The sequence below is a fragment of the Danio rerio genome, chromosome 4 (genome assembly GCF_049306965.1).
Source record: "Danio rerio strain Tuebingen ecotype United States chromosome 4, GRCz12tu, whole genome shotgun sequence".
Taxonomy (NCBI): Eukaryota; Metazoa; Chordata; class Actinopteri; order Cypriniformes; family Danionidae; genus Danio; species Danio rerio.
Window position 1 is genome coordinate 4686253 of NC_133179.1, and position 16248 is coordinate 4702500.

Below are 16248 nucleotides of genomic sequence, written 5' to 3' on the forward strand. Positions count from 1 at the left end.
TTACATTGAATGACATTTTAATAAACTATCAGTAAATCAAGGCAAAAATGCCATACAGAAAAATAAATCTTGTTTCTAATCTTGTTTTAACTGTGCACATTCAATTCAAGGATGTTTATATATCTCTACATTAAACTAATCAAAAAAATAATTGCAGTTTCCTTAAATATCTCCAAATCTTTCTTTCCATTCACAGACTGGACATGAGAAGCTAACATGGAGGGACAGACTGCCTGGATATCTAATCAACATCTCCTCCATTCTGTTCATGGTAAGCATTACACCGCAATAAAATACATTACGAAGATTTTTGTCTCTTGTTTGTAGTCCAAATATCTAAAAGTCTTAAATCAAGATGCATTTCTTGACAATATTGTCTTGTTTTAAGTAATAATAAGTCAAAATTAAGTGAGTTTTTCCTTAAAACAAGCAAAATAAAGCGCCAACGTGGTAAGCAAAATAATACATCAAAAGGAAAAACAAGATTATTTTGCTAACCTTAATCCCATAAACAGATTATTTTCCTTGTTTTAAGGAAAAACTCACTTCATTTGGGCATATTATTTCTTTAGATTTATTTTTTCTCATCTATAAAATGCTTCTTGATTTAAAAAAAATAAATATTTGGACTAGAAACAAGATAAAAAGCATTTTATGCAGTCTATCCTTCCTTTCCTGTGTTCATACTGGGCCATATTTCTGATTTCTCTTCCTCTCTGCCTGTAGTTTGGAGTGACGTGCTCTGCAGTCTTCAGCGTCATCATTTACCGAATCACCATCTCCGCCCTTATGGCTATGAGCCCAGACCCTGATGTTAAATCCAACGTGAGGGTGACCGTCACAGCCACTGCTGTCATCATCAACCTGGTGGTCATCCTCATTTTGGATGAAATCTATGGCATGGTGGCTGCCTGGCTAACAGAACTGGGTGAGTTTTACCAGCACCACCCATATCGCACAGCCTCAGTATTACTCACTTTTGGTCAACTTTCTTTTTCGGATGCCCTTCTTCACCCCACCAACACTGCATGAATCTTTGATTGAGCCAGAAAGCCGGGCTTGTCAGTTAGCCATCATCGAGATTTCCTTAAGAGATGTTTTAATAAATGAGGGCCTCTGTGGAGAAGTAGAAAGCGTGTGTTATCGTCTCGTGAATAAGACATGGGTTTTCCTGTACTTCGTTGATTTTCACTCTTAAAGTCTGACCACATACACTCTAATGCTTTAACCTACTTCTGAACTCATTAATTCATGCCTGTTTGAATATGACCATGACTTGCTGGAACTTGGGCGTTTTCTCCTCAAACGTACATGCTGATGTTATTGGCAACATATCCTTAAAGGCGCTGTGTGTTAAGTTTTAGACTCTTCTAAAGCATAAAAATACCATAATATGTTTGAAGATATTTAAGGAACAGGCTGAGTGAGCATACTTGTCTGAAAAACAATGCTAAAGTCTGATAATATGCTTTAAAAATGTGCATTATGTGTCAGAATGCCTGTCTTCGTTTTGGTCATTTAACTCGGCCAATGGCAGTTTGCACAACATGGGTTCGTTCATTGAATAATACTCATGCGTCACATTAAACGCTCCTCTGGAAGTGATATAGAGTGTGACCAATAAAACTGAGAAATCCAAACACAAGTATTCACAAGACACATCTTAGTCCGTGTTAATACACCAGGTGGAAATGCTCTCATCTGACCACTTGCGACGGGATCACTGCAAATGCATGTTAATTCCAGGAAGCAGGAGTCTATAGGACTTTTAACCTTACGACCAGCTGAACAGAAGTTGCTAAAGAGAAACATGCCGGGACACATTTTTAGCCACCCATGTTAATTATACTTGTCAGGTTTTTCAAACTGCGTGCGGTCTATCCAGAACTCATCTCTCTGAATCCTACATAATATCACTTCATGTGTCTGCAGAGATCCCGAAAACTGAGACCAACTTTGAAGAGCGTCTGATTCTGAAGGCTTTCGTCCTGAAGTTCATGAATGCCTATGCACCGATCTTTTACGTGGCCTTCTTCAAAGGGAGGTAGGTGGACATTTGCCAAGTTCAGCCCCAAAACATTAAAAAATCATAATAATTAATTGTGGGAGATAATGAAAAGCACACAAACACGCACATATTCAGCCTCTGGCGTAAAGTCTGACTGCTGCACAAACATCTGGCTTCAAATAAGACAGGCATGTGACCCTTGGCACTGACTGTCTTGGGGCAAGACATATCCCGTAACCAAGAATTGTGTGTGTGTGTGTTTTTTACAGGTTTGCGGGCCGCCCTGGTGACTATGTATATGTCTTTCATGACTATCGAATGGAAGAAGTGAGTATGATTTTTTGAAATGATTAATTAGCACTAAGATATCATGTTCAGCATGAGATGATTTACAAAAATGAACTAGAAAATGTGAGTGGAGTGATTAAAAAATATGCATTGCTTGTCTCAGAGTAAAGTGCAACACTGTGTTGTTTTTCACTCAAGCAGCTCATTTTTCAGTGTTTTTAGTCTTTCGCAGTGGCTCAATTCTTAGTAATTCAAACATTGAATAGATTATAACGTGCATTCAGGAACGCAACATGCACCAAATTCCCAAATCTGTAACTAAAAACTCTTATAAACTAACAGTAGTCGACAAAAGAGTTCACCAAATGAGACCCTGGAGCACAAAACCAGTCTTACTGTATGGTGCACATGTATATTCTTAGCCATAGCCAAAATAACACTGTCAAAATGATTGTTTTGCATATGTTTTACTGTAAATATATAGAAACTAAGGCCCCGTTTACACTAGTGCGTTTTAGTTTTAAAACGGCGTTGTAGAATGAAAACGATCCGCGTCCACACTCGCGTTTTACCCAGCGTTTCTGAACAGCTCTCCGTCCACACCAAAACGCTGAAAACGCACATCACGTGACCACACACACACTCTCGGGCAAGCGCTCCAGCATTCTACCCAGATGAGAGCTCTGCTTGTCGGACTGCTCATCAAGCATCTCCCGCTGGATCTAATCTCGCTATATTTGCTAAACGTGATATTTCATTCATGTTGTTGTCTTTATCTAACGACATAGGCCAATTCCCTGACTTTGGTCATTGGAATCTATTAAGTTACTTGTTCACGGGTAAAATGTTTTGGTTAAGCGCAAAGATAAGTTAATGATTAATCCAGGTACATTGACTGATCGCTTGCCTTTATTTCCTACAATGTATAAACTTATTGTATGTTATACTTTTAAAATTATCGATTATTAAAACTGATATTCAACACAAGAGAGGGTGCGTTTTGTATTTTCACTGAAATTGAAAGGAGACAGTTGTTATAGGCTCCGTTTTGTTATAAATATCCACACAGTGACGATAACGCTCATATATGCCGCCTCAACATTTCTGCTGTCTGTTAAGTTGCTAATATTAAAAAGAAAATAGGCAGTTCCTTAAATCATGTTTACATTTTATTGTTGAGAAAGTGAAACAACGTAGCCAAGGTGATGTGAATGAAGTTATAAAGTACACTGTTCCCTTTGAAGATTTACGCGTGTCCTCGGTATGTTTTCCATATCAAACTGAGAAGGGGGAGACTGCAGCCTTGATCAAACTTGCGAAGTCTTAACTTACAAGAAGATGATGCGAGACTGAACTGTGTGTGTTAGGCTACTTAATATTGAGGAAAAGCCCCAATCAGATAGGCGAACGTCGGCAGCCCCGCCTCCGTTTTCAGATGTCTCCGTCTTTCCCCATCCACACTGAGACGGAGCAGCAGCGTTTTAGAATGAAAACGGCCTTTCCAGCGTTTTCAAAAAGCTCCGTTTTCGGTGCTCGAGAACTCCGGCGTAGTTTGGACGGATGGCGTAACCGTAGCAAAACTTATGCGTTTTCAAACTAAAACGCACTAGTGTAAACGGGGCCTAAGCATTACAGAGCACTTGGACAACTTTAAAGATGATTTTCTCAGTATTTAGATTACAAACCAGGCTCAAAGTGAATACGCACCCCTGTACACATTTCTGGAGAGTGCGAATTGTGCAGCCAGAGGTATATATGGCTGCATTTCGTCTTTAAAATGAATGCTACAGGGTGGTATGATGACGCCGACGGCTTTTGTTTATTTTCAGTCTACCAGCTGACTCGCCGCGGACTTATAGCAGGGTGAGAACATGGTAGGATCTGAAAACGTGGTAAAAATCAGACAGCCACAAGGACTTTTCTTTTTTTTTTTTTTTGCTTTTGAAAACACTATCGGTTGGGTTTAGGGAAGGAGGTTGACGGGTCAATTGATGCTTTCAAAAACACTTTTGGTTGGGTTTAAGGAAGCGGGTGGGCGGGTCAATCTGTGCTATTGAATACACTATCCGTTGGGTTTAGGGAAGGTGATGTGTAGGTCAATCTGCTTTTGAAAACACTATCGGTTGGGTTTAGGGAAGGAGGTGGGTGGGTCAATCGGTGCTTTTGAAAACACTATTAGTTGGGTTTAGGGAAGTGGGTCGGTGGGTCAATCTGTGCTTTTGAAAACACTATTGGTTGGGTTTAGGGAAGGTGATGGGTAGGTCAATCGGTGCTTTTGAAAACACTATTGGTTGGGTTTAGGGAAAGGGTGGGTGGGTCAATCTGTGCTATTGAAAATAATATTGGTTGAGTTTAGGGAAGGCGATGGGTGGGACTATCAATCGGTCGGTCAGTCAGTCAGCTGACAGCACCCTCTGGTTGATTTACATGAGAAGAGCAGGCACGAATGGCAATCGTGAGAGCAATTTGAGATCTGAAAAAGCGTAGAGTGGGCTCTGATTGATTCCCGTAAACAAAAACTGCAAAAAAAAGTACTTCCTGGGATACATTTTGTGCTCTCCAGAAATGTAGACATGGGTACGTATCCATAATGAGCCTGGGTTGTTAGATTAGTTTTGAACTCTCAGATTCCAGATTTTCAAATAATTCCATCTCTGCCAAATATTGTGCCTTCCTAACAAACCATACATTAATGCAAGGTTCTTTATGCACTTTTCAGATGACGTATACGTCTCTGATTCAATTTCAAAAAATAGTTGAGGATCACAAATCACCAAATGTTTACATTCGAAAAAAATCACAGTTGTTTGCACATTTTGCAACCATTTTCAATATCCCAAAAACATGTAACTCTTTTTCCCAGTGTGCTCCTGGTGGCTGTCTAATTGAGCTCTGCATCCAGCTCAGCATCATCATGTTGGGGAAGCAGCTTATTCAGAACAACGTCTTCGAGATCGGCATTCCGTAAGTTCCCGCTTGTCTCCGTGGATCTCATAAAACAAGCTCTACCTCTGAACACAATAGCTTTTTTACCTAGAAACCTTAGGAAGATCATTGCGTCAGATAAACAATAAACGCTGCTGCCCGAAGTTGGTTTATAACAACAGGAAATCCTGAGAGGGTGATGTGGCTTCGCTCCCACTGTCTGCTCCAATGCCTAGTTTTTCCTTTCGTCGATTCCTTTTACTCTCTCTTTGCACGCAGACAAAACTTTCTTCTTTGTTTTCAAATAGCCAGATTCCAGTCTTGGTACACATGTTTGCACAAGCCATGCATCATGTCACTAACAAACAAGATAATATGCAAATCGTTGTGACTTATGGTTGTGGAATTGAATGGAGTAACGTTTGTACTTGTAAACACAGACAAATCATCTGAGGTGTCATGTGTGCTGCATGGTTTCTAATGCGATTGGCATGCATGCATTATTTCTCATGCATACCAAAGATTGCAGGAATCTGGCACATGACTTCCCATGGGTGGCTCAATGGACATGTAACTCATGGCCATTCAGAATCCCTTTTTAACCTATTTCTCTTTGCAAGAACAACCTTTTCTCAATGTGATTTTTTGCATCCATTTCGGTGTAAATCTCTTTAATGTGTGCACTACAGAATGACACATCCTGTTGAACGTGAGCTATCTGATGAGCAGGAACACAATTATTTATGATTCATAGCGTGACTCAGAGTCATGGATTTCGGTCAATTTAAAAGTGACTCACAAAACACACTTTCCAAGCCAAGGTGGCACTCAAAGCACTTGCTGCCTGCGGCTCAACTTATATCTCTCATTTGTACACAACCCAAAAAATGTCCTTTTAAGAGCTACAGCAGCATCTTCAGTCAGATGATTGACAGCTATTCTAATGTTCCTCTTTTCCTCTCTTGTCTTGTTTGGCCGTACTCTAGTTGTAAACCATGTGTGAGCTTGTATAAAGCCTGTGTAGTGCGCCAACAAGTCTATGGCATGCTCCAGAAACTCGTCATTGCAGTTGACCTTTCTATCGCACAGCTTCTCTAGTGTACTTACAGTAAAATGCCCTTATTTCAAAGGTTTCTAATTTAGTTTTAGAAATCCCCTACGTTGTGTTTATTATTTAGAAGCATGTACATTTTCTTTTTAGATACACTACAACATCACCTTTTTCCCAACACTAGTAGAGATGGTTGGTTGAGGTTTCCGGTCTCTCTAAACCTCCCTAAATAAATGGCCAAGCTGTTTTGATAGGTCAGATGACCCTGCTCTGTTGTGATTGGTCAGATTACTCTGTGTGTTTTGATTTGTCAGATGGTTAATTGCAGCTCTGATTGGTCAAACTGACTGGTCCTTTGTTATTGGTCAGATTGACTGGTCTGTTGTGATTGGTTAGATTGACTGGTCCTTTGTTATTGGTCAGATTGCCTGGTCTGTTGTGATTGGTTAGATTGACTGGTACTTTGTTGTTGGTCAGATTTACTGGTCTGTTGTGATTGGTCAGATTGACTGGTCCTTTGTTATTGGTCAGATTGGCTGGTCTGTTGTGATTGGTTAGATTGACTGGTCCTTTGTTATTGGTCAGATTGCCTGGTCTGTTGTGATTGGTTAGATTGACTGGTACTTTGTTGTTGGTCAGATTTACTGGTCTGTTGTGATTGGTCAGATTGACTGGTCCTCTGTTATTGGTCAGATTGTGTGGTCTGTTGTGATTGGTTCGATTGACTGGTACTTTGCTGTTGGTCAGATTAACTGGTCTGTTGTGATTGATCCGATTGCCTGGTCCTTTGTTATTGGCCAGACTGAGAGGTCTGTTGTGATTGGTCAGATTGACTGGTCTTATGTTATTGGTCAGACTGACTGGTCTGTTGTGATTGGTCAGATTGACTGGTCTTTTGTTGTTGGTCAGACTGACTGATCTGTTGTGATTGATCAGATGACTCTGCCTGTTGTAATTAATTATGATTGGTCAGACCGGTCAGTCTGTTGTGATTGTCAGATGGGCCAATCTATTGTGGTTGGTCAAATTGTCAAAGCCTGCTCTCAGGGGCGTCGCTGGCCGGTACTGGCCCTATGACAACATTTTGAGAGGGTTTCGGATGAAAGTGAAGGGGTTGGGGGGTGGGGGTTTGAGTCACTGACAAAAGTAAAGAGGGTTCGTGGATAAAAGCGCAGAAGAGCCTGAGGAGGAATGCGATGGGAGTGGGTTTTGCAGATATAGCTGATTGCTAAAATGTTGTGATTAGTTAGATGGCCAATGTCAGCTCTGATTGGTCAGATCAAATAGTCCTTTGTGATTGTCAAATGGGCCAGTCTGTTGCAATTGGTCAGATGGCCAATGTCTACTCTTAACTGGTCAGATTGAAAAGTCTGTTATGATTTTTTCAGATGACTGCAATTATTACAATTCGTCAGATGGCCCTGTCTGTTGTGATTGGTCACATAACTATACCAAGCTGATTGGTCAGATGGCCCAGTTGCAACTAGTTTTCTATTTATAGCATGAGTTAGAAACCAAAAACCCATAACCATATATTCATTTCAGCTCAGACAAGCAGTAACAGTGGCTTTATTCCATTATTATGTTGTTGTTGTTACAATCCTGTATGCACAGGAAGTAAGACTGGAGTTACCAATGACTCCTTTTTTTAAGAGAAGCACAAACCATAATTGGGCCACTTTAAGATGCAAAACTGCAGTCCAACACTTTCTCCCTTACAGTTCTATGAATACTCATCTTGAGCTTCTGTTTTTTATTTTGTGGGTAGGGGGACACGCAGAAGTGGGGTTTATAGCAACTGAACCATGATTGAGGACGACTCGATATCCCCCCTGACCTACTTAACCCATCTAATCTCCCCGCAGACCAATGATAACATGCAAAAGGCTGCTTCTTTTTTTTTCAAATCTGTTTTAATTGTCATTGACCACAAGTAGAGGTTCGCGTGTGACTCGATGCGCATTCCCAAATGCAAATGCATGGCAACATCTGGTAAACGAGAGCTTTATCACGGATGGAGGAAAGCACTTATGATACAAAAGCATGCATTAAAAAGTAATGTGCTGGAAAAGGCTGTAGTTTTGGAGACTAAATAATGCAGCAGATGCATTTGAAGGGGTTTTATCGGGAGCGTTAATAGGCTATAGACGGATGGACCACATGGAGCATTTCGTCCACTGTATTTGGCTGCTTTCAATGTGAGCTGTCATGCTCTCGTGCTTGCTCTCCTGATGAGGACTCTCTAAACACAAGTGATGCACGTGGAACGACTTAGAAAAAAATCCTCAGGTTAAATTGGGTCAAAACATACCTTGTGGCTGCGATCGCATGGCAGCAATTAAAATGCTTTTATAGTGAAAGCTATCCTGTTGAGCTCTTGAATTTTATAACTTGGGCCATTATTTCAAGTTTTCTCCTTTTCAGAGCCCACTTAAACAAGCAACCTTTTCTTCATGGCTTTGAAATCCCAGACAGTTTAATAAGGGGTTTAAGAGAGGTTTGTCTTATAGCTCTAAACACTTTTGGGAGTTATTTATGGTCTCCACTAACTGACGAAGGTCCTGTGATCTCCACCGGCTCTTTTAGGTATTGTCAGGTGTTTTTGAGTTATAACAGCAATATTGGGGAGTGCTAATAGCGCTGGGTGCATTGTTGGATTTTAGCATTGAACCGTTTTCAATTGAAAGTGGAAAACTTGCTATGCATTTTGACATTTTGTTGGCCTTAAAACACAAACGTTTAGGAATTATTATTGGTCTCCACCGACTGATGAAGGTCTTGTGATCTGTGTCAAGTGTATTTGAGTTATTACAGAAATATATTGGGGACTGCTAGCAATGTTCGGTGTTTTGGTGGGTTTTAGCATTGAATTGAGAGATTTGGGGGCAATTTGAACAGTTTTTAGGTAAAGGTGGAAAAAATGTTATGCGTTTTGACATTTCGGTGGCCTGAAAACACAAACTTTTGGGAATTATTGATGGTCTCCACTAACCGAAAAAGGTCCTGTGATCTCCACCTGCTCTTTTATTTACTGTCAGGTGTTTTTGAGTTATAGCAGCAATATTAGACACTGCTAGTAATGCTATAATAGCATTGAACTGTTTTTAATAGAAAGTGGAAAACTTGTTTTGCATTTTGACATTTTGGTGGTCTTAAAACACACACTTTTGGGGTTTATTTATGGTCTCCACCAACTGATGAAGGTCTTGTGATCTCCACCTGCTCTTTTATTTACTGTCAGGTGTTTTTGAGTTATACCAGCAATATTAGACACTGCTAGTAATGCTATAATAGCATTGAACTGTTTTTAATAGAAAATGGAAAACTTGTCATGCATTTTGACATTTTGGTGGTCCTAAAACACACACTTTTGGGGTATATTTATGGTCTCCACCAACTGATGAAGGTCTTGTGATCTCCATCTGCTCTTTTGGTTATTGTCAGGTGTGTTTGAGTTATAACAGCAATATTAGGCACTGCTAGTAATGCTAGGTGCATTGTTTGGTTTTAGCATTGAATTGAGAGATTTAGGGGCAATTTATACACTGCTTTCAGATGAAAGTGGAAAACTTGTAATGTGTTTTGACATTACGGTGGCCTGAAAACACAAACTTTTGGGAGTTATTTATGGTCTCCACAAACTGGTGAAGGTCCTGTGATCTCCACCGGCTCTTTTAGGTATTGTCAGGAGTTTTTGAGTTATAACAGCAATATTGGGGATTGCTAGTAAAGCTAGGTGCATTGTTGGGTTTTTGCATTGATTTGAAAGATTTAGGTGCAATTTGAACACTGTTTTCAGGTGAAAGTGGGAAAATTGCCATGCCTTTTGACAATTTGGTGGTCTGTAAACACCAACTTTTGTTAGTTATTTATGGTCTCCACTAACCGACAAAGGTCCTGTGGTCTCCACCTGCTCTTTTAGGTATTGTCAGGTGTTTTTGAGTTATAACAGCAATATTAGACACTGCTAGTAATGCTTGGTGCAATGTTGGGTTGAATTGAGAGATTTGCGGGCAATTTACACTGCATTCAGCTGAAAGTGGAAAACTTGGTAGGTGTTTTGACATTTTGGTGGCCTAAAAACAAACTTTCCCCATGTAAATTACATCTTGGTGCAAATTACAAAAAAATAAAGTTGTGTGCATGTATACTCAGTCTTTTACAAAGTCACATCAGCACTTACTGATGCACAAAGCAGCGTTTTAAGCCGTTTTCCTGGATCCGTGTGAATGGGGTTTGTTTTCCTCCAAGTTTTTGACATCTTTGTCATAGGTTATGCATAATATATATTAGTGCACATACCAGAATTAAAGTTAGGTTTAGGGTTAGGATTATGGCAGATAAATGCTATTTTGTTTTCAAGAGTTCACACTTAGCCGATGATTGATTGTAAAGTGTGTTTGGCATGCTGTTCCAGGAGAGAGCCCTGAGTTCGGGGCTCCCCCCCACTTCCCCATTAGCAGGGCGAGAGAGGGGAGTTAGAGATCAGGTAGATCGAGAACTCCCCTACTCATTTATGGCTATTGACCAATTAGGGATTGCTATGGAGAGATATACTGCTGACTTAGAGCTCATCTAGGGTGACAATTTGGTTAATTCACTTATCTCACATGTCTTTGGACGGTGGGAGGAGACCGGGGAACCTGGGGAGAACATGTCAAGACAAAGAAAACTGAAGTAAGAAACTCTGGTTATTTATGGTGACTTAAGAATCATCTGATTGGTTAATGATGTGTTAGCTAATGCAGGACCGGCTGTGGTCAATCATAAGCGTGTGATCCTCTCGAAATTAGTTTATAAATAAACTTCACTTAAAAAAGACATACCTAGAAAGAATAAGAAAGACCTAGGTTAATAAGAAATTCATTATTTTGACTAGTTGATCCACTTCACGTTTTTCACCATGAAGAATAGACGACAAAAATATGACTAATTAAAAATGGTTTTGTGAAAACAATAATAGATTTTCCATGCAGTTTCCATGTTTTCTGCAGTTATGATTTTAAAAATGAAACAAAATCAGTTCTTTATGGGTTTTTACAGCCATATTTAGGTTATCAACTTCCAATATTGGTATATCGGAATCAGCCAAATTTCCCATATTGGTGCAGCCATGATTGTCCTGTAACTGTATTCATTACCGTAATAGACTGCAATTTTCATTGCAATTGAGGATTCCATGAAGTAGTTTGAAATAATATAATGTATAAGAAATAATATATATATTGAAATAGGTCTAAAAATAATAGAAAATGCATTGTCAGTTTATTACAAGGTTTTGTATTTGTATTATACAACACAAAGCCAGACAATATATCACTTTAAACCTTTTAAAATGTCAACAAAAGTCACTTTTTTTACTTTTTAAGGTTAAAAGGCATTGCAAGAAAGATCAAGGTCACTTAATGCAATTCAAAAGCATAAATAAATGGGGAGAAATAAAACAAATGAATCACAAAATACAAAAACCTGCTAATTTACTGTATATATATATATATATATATATATATATATATATATATATATATATATATATATATATATATTTTTTTTTTTTTTTTTTTATAGTGTGTGGAAAAATCCCTTTTAAAACACTTTTATTTTTAACAGTGTGGATGAAAAATGATCTGTACAGCTTGAATCTTTGAATTCCTTAGTTTGTCTCTATTTCGTGGAATCAGGCTGGAGCGGACAGGCTTATATCAGTGTGGTTTGAAAGAAAATATGAAACAAGGGAGCATTTCTGTATAATAATTATGTTTCCAGAGAGTTCCTCTGTGTATCAAAAGTACCAATCTGCCTCTGTACTGCTATATAGTCTTGCGTGTGTTTTTAACCAGTAAATCTTCGAGACGTCTGGCCAAGATTCATGCCATTTCAAGTTCATTCTCATGCCAGATCACTGAACTGAATCACACACTGAGGAATTTAAATTAAGTTAAAGCTCAGATGCCACAAGCAATTTTAATATTAGAAAAATGAGTGATGTTTTCCTGGCAATATTCGATATCGTGATGTTAAAGCAGGGGGGTTTCAGCCTTATAGATACCACAGATTCACAAATATGATCATCTTCATGTAAAGAACTCTCATAATAAAAAGTAAAACGCATCTAATATTGATTTCTTATTCAAAAATCCAAATTATACACTAAAGTGTTTTTTAAATAATAGTATTAGTTTTTAATTAGTTTTATAAATTTTAATATCAAGATACACAGCAATGGAAATAAATAAGAGCCTAACTCAAACTTATTATCATTCATCTGGATTGGCAATTAATGTGTGTGTGTCTTGGCTCAAGTAAAAATGTTCATTTTGTGTTTTATTTAATAAAATATTAATGTAAAATGTAAATAAATAAATTAAAAGAAATTAAAAGTATATATATATATATATATATATATATATATATATATATATATATATATATATATATAACTTCTAATTTACACTATATATTGATTTATTTTAATTAATAATATTTATTTATATGCATTTATTTATTTATTTATTTCCCCCAATATTAAAGGTATGAAGCATTACATATTTTAAACAGATATATGGTCGTCTTTCAGAAAAAATAATTAACTAAAATGTAAACAATAATCATATTTGAACGTTTAAAGAGACTTTGTTAGTAGTTTATCAAAATAAACACGAATGATTACATTTTATCATATTTTATATGACATTTTATTAAATAAAATGGTCTCAGTTTGCTCACGTGTGGTATCAATTTGCATTCTGACAAACATCCAGCCTCGTATTTTGCAATAGTAATAATTATAAACGACCTTTACATAAACAAATCACATACATCTTATCAAAAAATCATGTGTTTGCCAAAAATCCATATGCCTTTCTTTAGAAGTCAAACCGACACCTGCTATCAAATGTAGGTCAATTTGGCTGCAAGGTCGAGTTTATAGCAACGGTTTGTGTGTTTACATTCTGCCTCTCTCTCATTTAGAAAGCTGAAGAAGTTGTGCCGCACGCTAAAAGACAAAGATCGGGAGCCCAAGGAGATTGTGGAGCAGCCGGGCCGCCGCCAACAGTGGCACATGGACTACGACCTGGAGCCGTTTGACGGACTCACACCTGAATACATGGAGATGAGTAAGTCCAAAAACAGCAAACGTGTCTTTAAGGTCAAACGATGAGAGAAAACCTGTGGTTAAAGCAAGCTCATCCCCTCCGGCAGGATTTATTGTTGGAGGAATGCTTCGGATTTCACAAAATATCACAAACATTTAGGTAGAAATAATGTATGAGCTTGAGAATTAGGCCAGCAGCTTGTGCATTTGTTTTACAGCTGTGTTTACAGTCAGGAAAAAGCAGCTCTATTTTTTTTTGCTAGCAGGGATATACGGGATGTGGCGTGCAGGGATACACAAGTGACTGAGTGTTTATGTAAGTTGACATGAAGGCGTCGTACAAAAGATCTGAAAGCCGAGGCAAATAGCAAAAAGCTAAACACCAATGCAAACTTCAATTACTATTATTCATCCTGCATTTACACAAGCCTGTCTCTAAGCAGTCAATATTTTAGCTTTGTCCATTAGAGGTGTATACTCGTTCCACAATATGATGCAGTACACAAATGCTATAATATTTATTATGGACTATGCCAAAATATATGGTGAATTGTTCAGCAGAAGTGAAGGATTTTTGGGAATTGGGTATGAATAATTGATTATAGCTACGTTTGTATTTGTTCATTCATTTTCTTGTCGGCTTAGTCCCTTTATTAATCTGGGGTCGCCACAGCGGAATGAACCGCCAATTTATCCAGCACGTTTTTTACGCAGCGGATGCCCTTCCAGCCGCAACCCATTTCTGGGAAACATCCACACACACACTCATACACTACGGACAATTTAGCCTACCCAATTCACCTGTACCGCATGTCCGGAAACCGGAGTACCCGGAGGAAACCCATGCGAACGCACGGAGAACATGCAAACTCCACACAGAAACGCCAACTGAGCCGAGGATCGAACCAGCGACCTTCTTGCTGTGAGGCAAACGTGCTACCCACTGCTCCGCCGTTTGTATTTGTTATTATTAATAAATAATATATATAGTTATGGATATGTGAGTGTAGCGTGGGGGGTGGGTGGGCGTAGAGAGCCTTGAAGGCATGTGACGCCCAATTCACACAGGGCTTCAGCGTCAACGTTTGACTGAAGGCGTGTCTGAAGTTGGGGCTAACGCGATTGTCATAGCAGCGTCAGCCAATGAAGCTGACGCTTCCGTCGGCTCTTGAAAAGTTGAGCTAGTCCCTACTTCTGCAGCGAGCAACGCCTCTGAAGTGAAGCCGACGGATCCATAATGCAGTTCGGCAACGCCTGACGTCACCCATTCAAAGTGAATGGGAAGCGTTGACGCTGACGCCCCAAGAAAATGGGGCGTGAGGCTAATAACATGAGTGCTAACGACCGTCACCTGTGTGCTTCACCTGTCTCTTCTCTCGAGTCTCATGGAGGAGTGGAAGATGAGAGAGCCAGGCCTGGACACTAGTGTTTTGATTTGCTTTTAGTTTGGTGGTAGTCTCCGTGACTGTTATTCCATAATATTACGTCACGTGGACTTTGTGCTACGCTCTGCTTTTTAAAACCCATTCCTGAGCACCACATCTCGCGTTTCAAGAGTTCACACTTAGATACTGTTTGACAACTTCTTAGCAGGTTTGGCATGCTGTCCCGGGAGAGAACCCTGAGCTCGGAGATAGTGGAGGCCAGGGTTCCCGCCAGGTCCATAGAGCATGTAAGGGGAGTATGAGATCAAGTGTTCTCGAGAGCTCCCCTCGGCAAAAGAGGAAAGGAGGAGAAGGGGTGGATGGGGGGTTTCTTCGGGTAAACGAAGATAAGGGAGTAGTTCTTAGCTAGGTTACTTATAGAGGGTTTGGATCGATCTGATTGGCTAGCTAATGAGTGTAGATGAGTGGCCAGCTGTAGTCAATCATATCACGTGCTGCTCTCGAAATTAGTTCGTGAAACTTCATTTATAGAAACAAAGACGTGTTCTGTGTGAATGAGTTCTAAGAGTATCATTGTGACGTGAGAATCGTGTATAGAATCCTGTCCCGAATCCTGACATGAGTCTATCGTTACATCACCGTTGTTTGTTTTAGTACAATCTAATTCAGCTCCAAAATCGTCTGTGATCCATCAAGTTTATTGCGGTTGTCTGTCATGATTGTTGCTTGGAGTAACATGATGTGAGACGGTTTAGTCCCTGGAGTGTCAACCAGTTGCACAACATCTTGTGCGTGAGAAAACCTGCTTCTCGGAATCTCGAAAAAAAAAATGTATGGATGCTTTAATCTAGTGCCAAGTAAAACAGAGTGTCTATTTTTTTCCCCCAAGAGTCATACAAGGAAGTGCTTAAGACACTTTATGAATCAAAGAAACGACCGGGGAGAAAGCATAGATGATCTTCAGACCCTGGTGGAAGATCAACACCTACATACTGTGAAAACAACTCTGATGGAGAAAGAGATCTGTCCCATGTGGATGTTTATGTAGGATCGCCTGCAGCCTGATCGCTCTCCAAGCCATTGTTTGCTGGTTGGACACAAAAAAAACCCCCAAAAAAGTCATGTGTCAATCAAGGAAATGCTGTTTCCCACAAGGCTGTTGTTTCATGTGCTGTTGTTGATTGACAAATTATAAAGCTTTGTGTCAAATCAGAAAGAGAGAGTCGCCAAATTAGCGACGGTTTTTCAATTGTCGTGATGATTGGTGTAGCTTTCTTGGGATGTTATTTGATCTATGGAAGCTAACTTTTTTTTGTAAATGCATTTTGATTATTCTTTCAGCCTTTTAAAGCACTGAACAGCATAATTTTTGTCTCTATGCAAACTACTAAATGTGATTTTATGAAAAAAGTGATGTCGTGCACATGATTACTATTTACTATATACAGTTGAAGTCAGAATTATTAGCCCCCTTTGAATTTTGAATAACGATAGT

The 16248-nt window shown here is 39.2% G+C and overlaps 1 protein-coding gene across 4 annotated transcripts in view; it reads left to right on the top strand.

Moving 5' to 3' along the window:
• ano2b (anoctamin 2b) overlaps nucleotides 1-16248 on the top strand; it is a 90574-nt gene that overhangs the window by 60149 nt on the left and 14177 nt on the right. For all 4 annotated transcript variants that reach the window (XR_012401622.1, XM_068219697.2, XM_009299978.5 and 1 more), the window contains 6 exon segments: nucleotides 197-271; nucleotides 727-928; nucleotides 1933-2044; nucleotides 2278-2335; nucleotides 5160-5260; nucleotides 13245-13390. Coding sequence is in view for 3 of the 4 variants with exons in the window: in XM_068219697.2 (XP_068075798.1) it covers nucleotides 197-271; nucleotides 727-928; nucleotides 1933-2044; nucleotides 2278-2335; nucleotides 5160-5260; nucleotides 13245-13390 (694 nt within the window). In the remaining variant the exon portion in view is untranslated.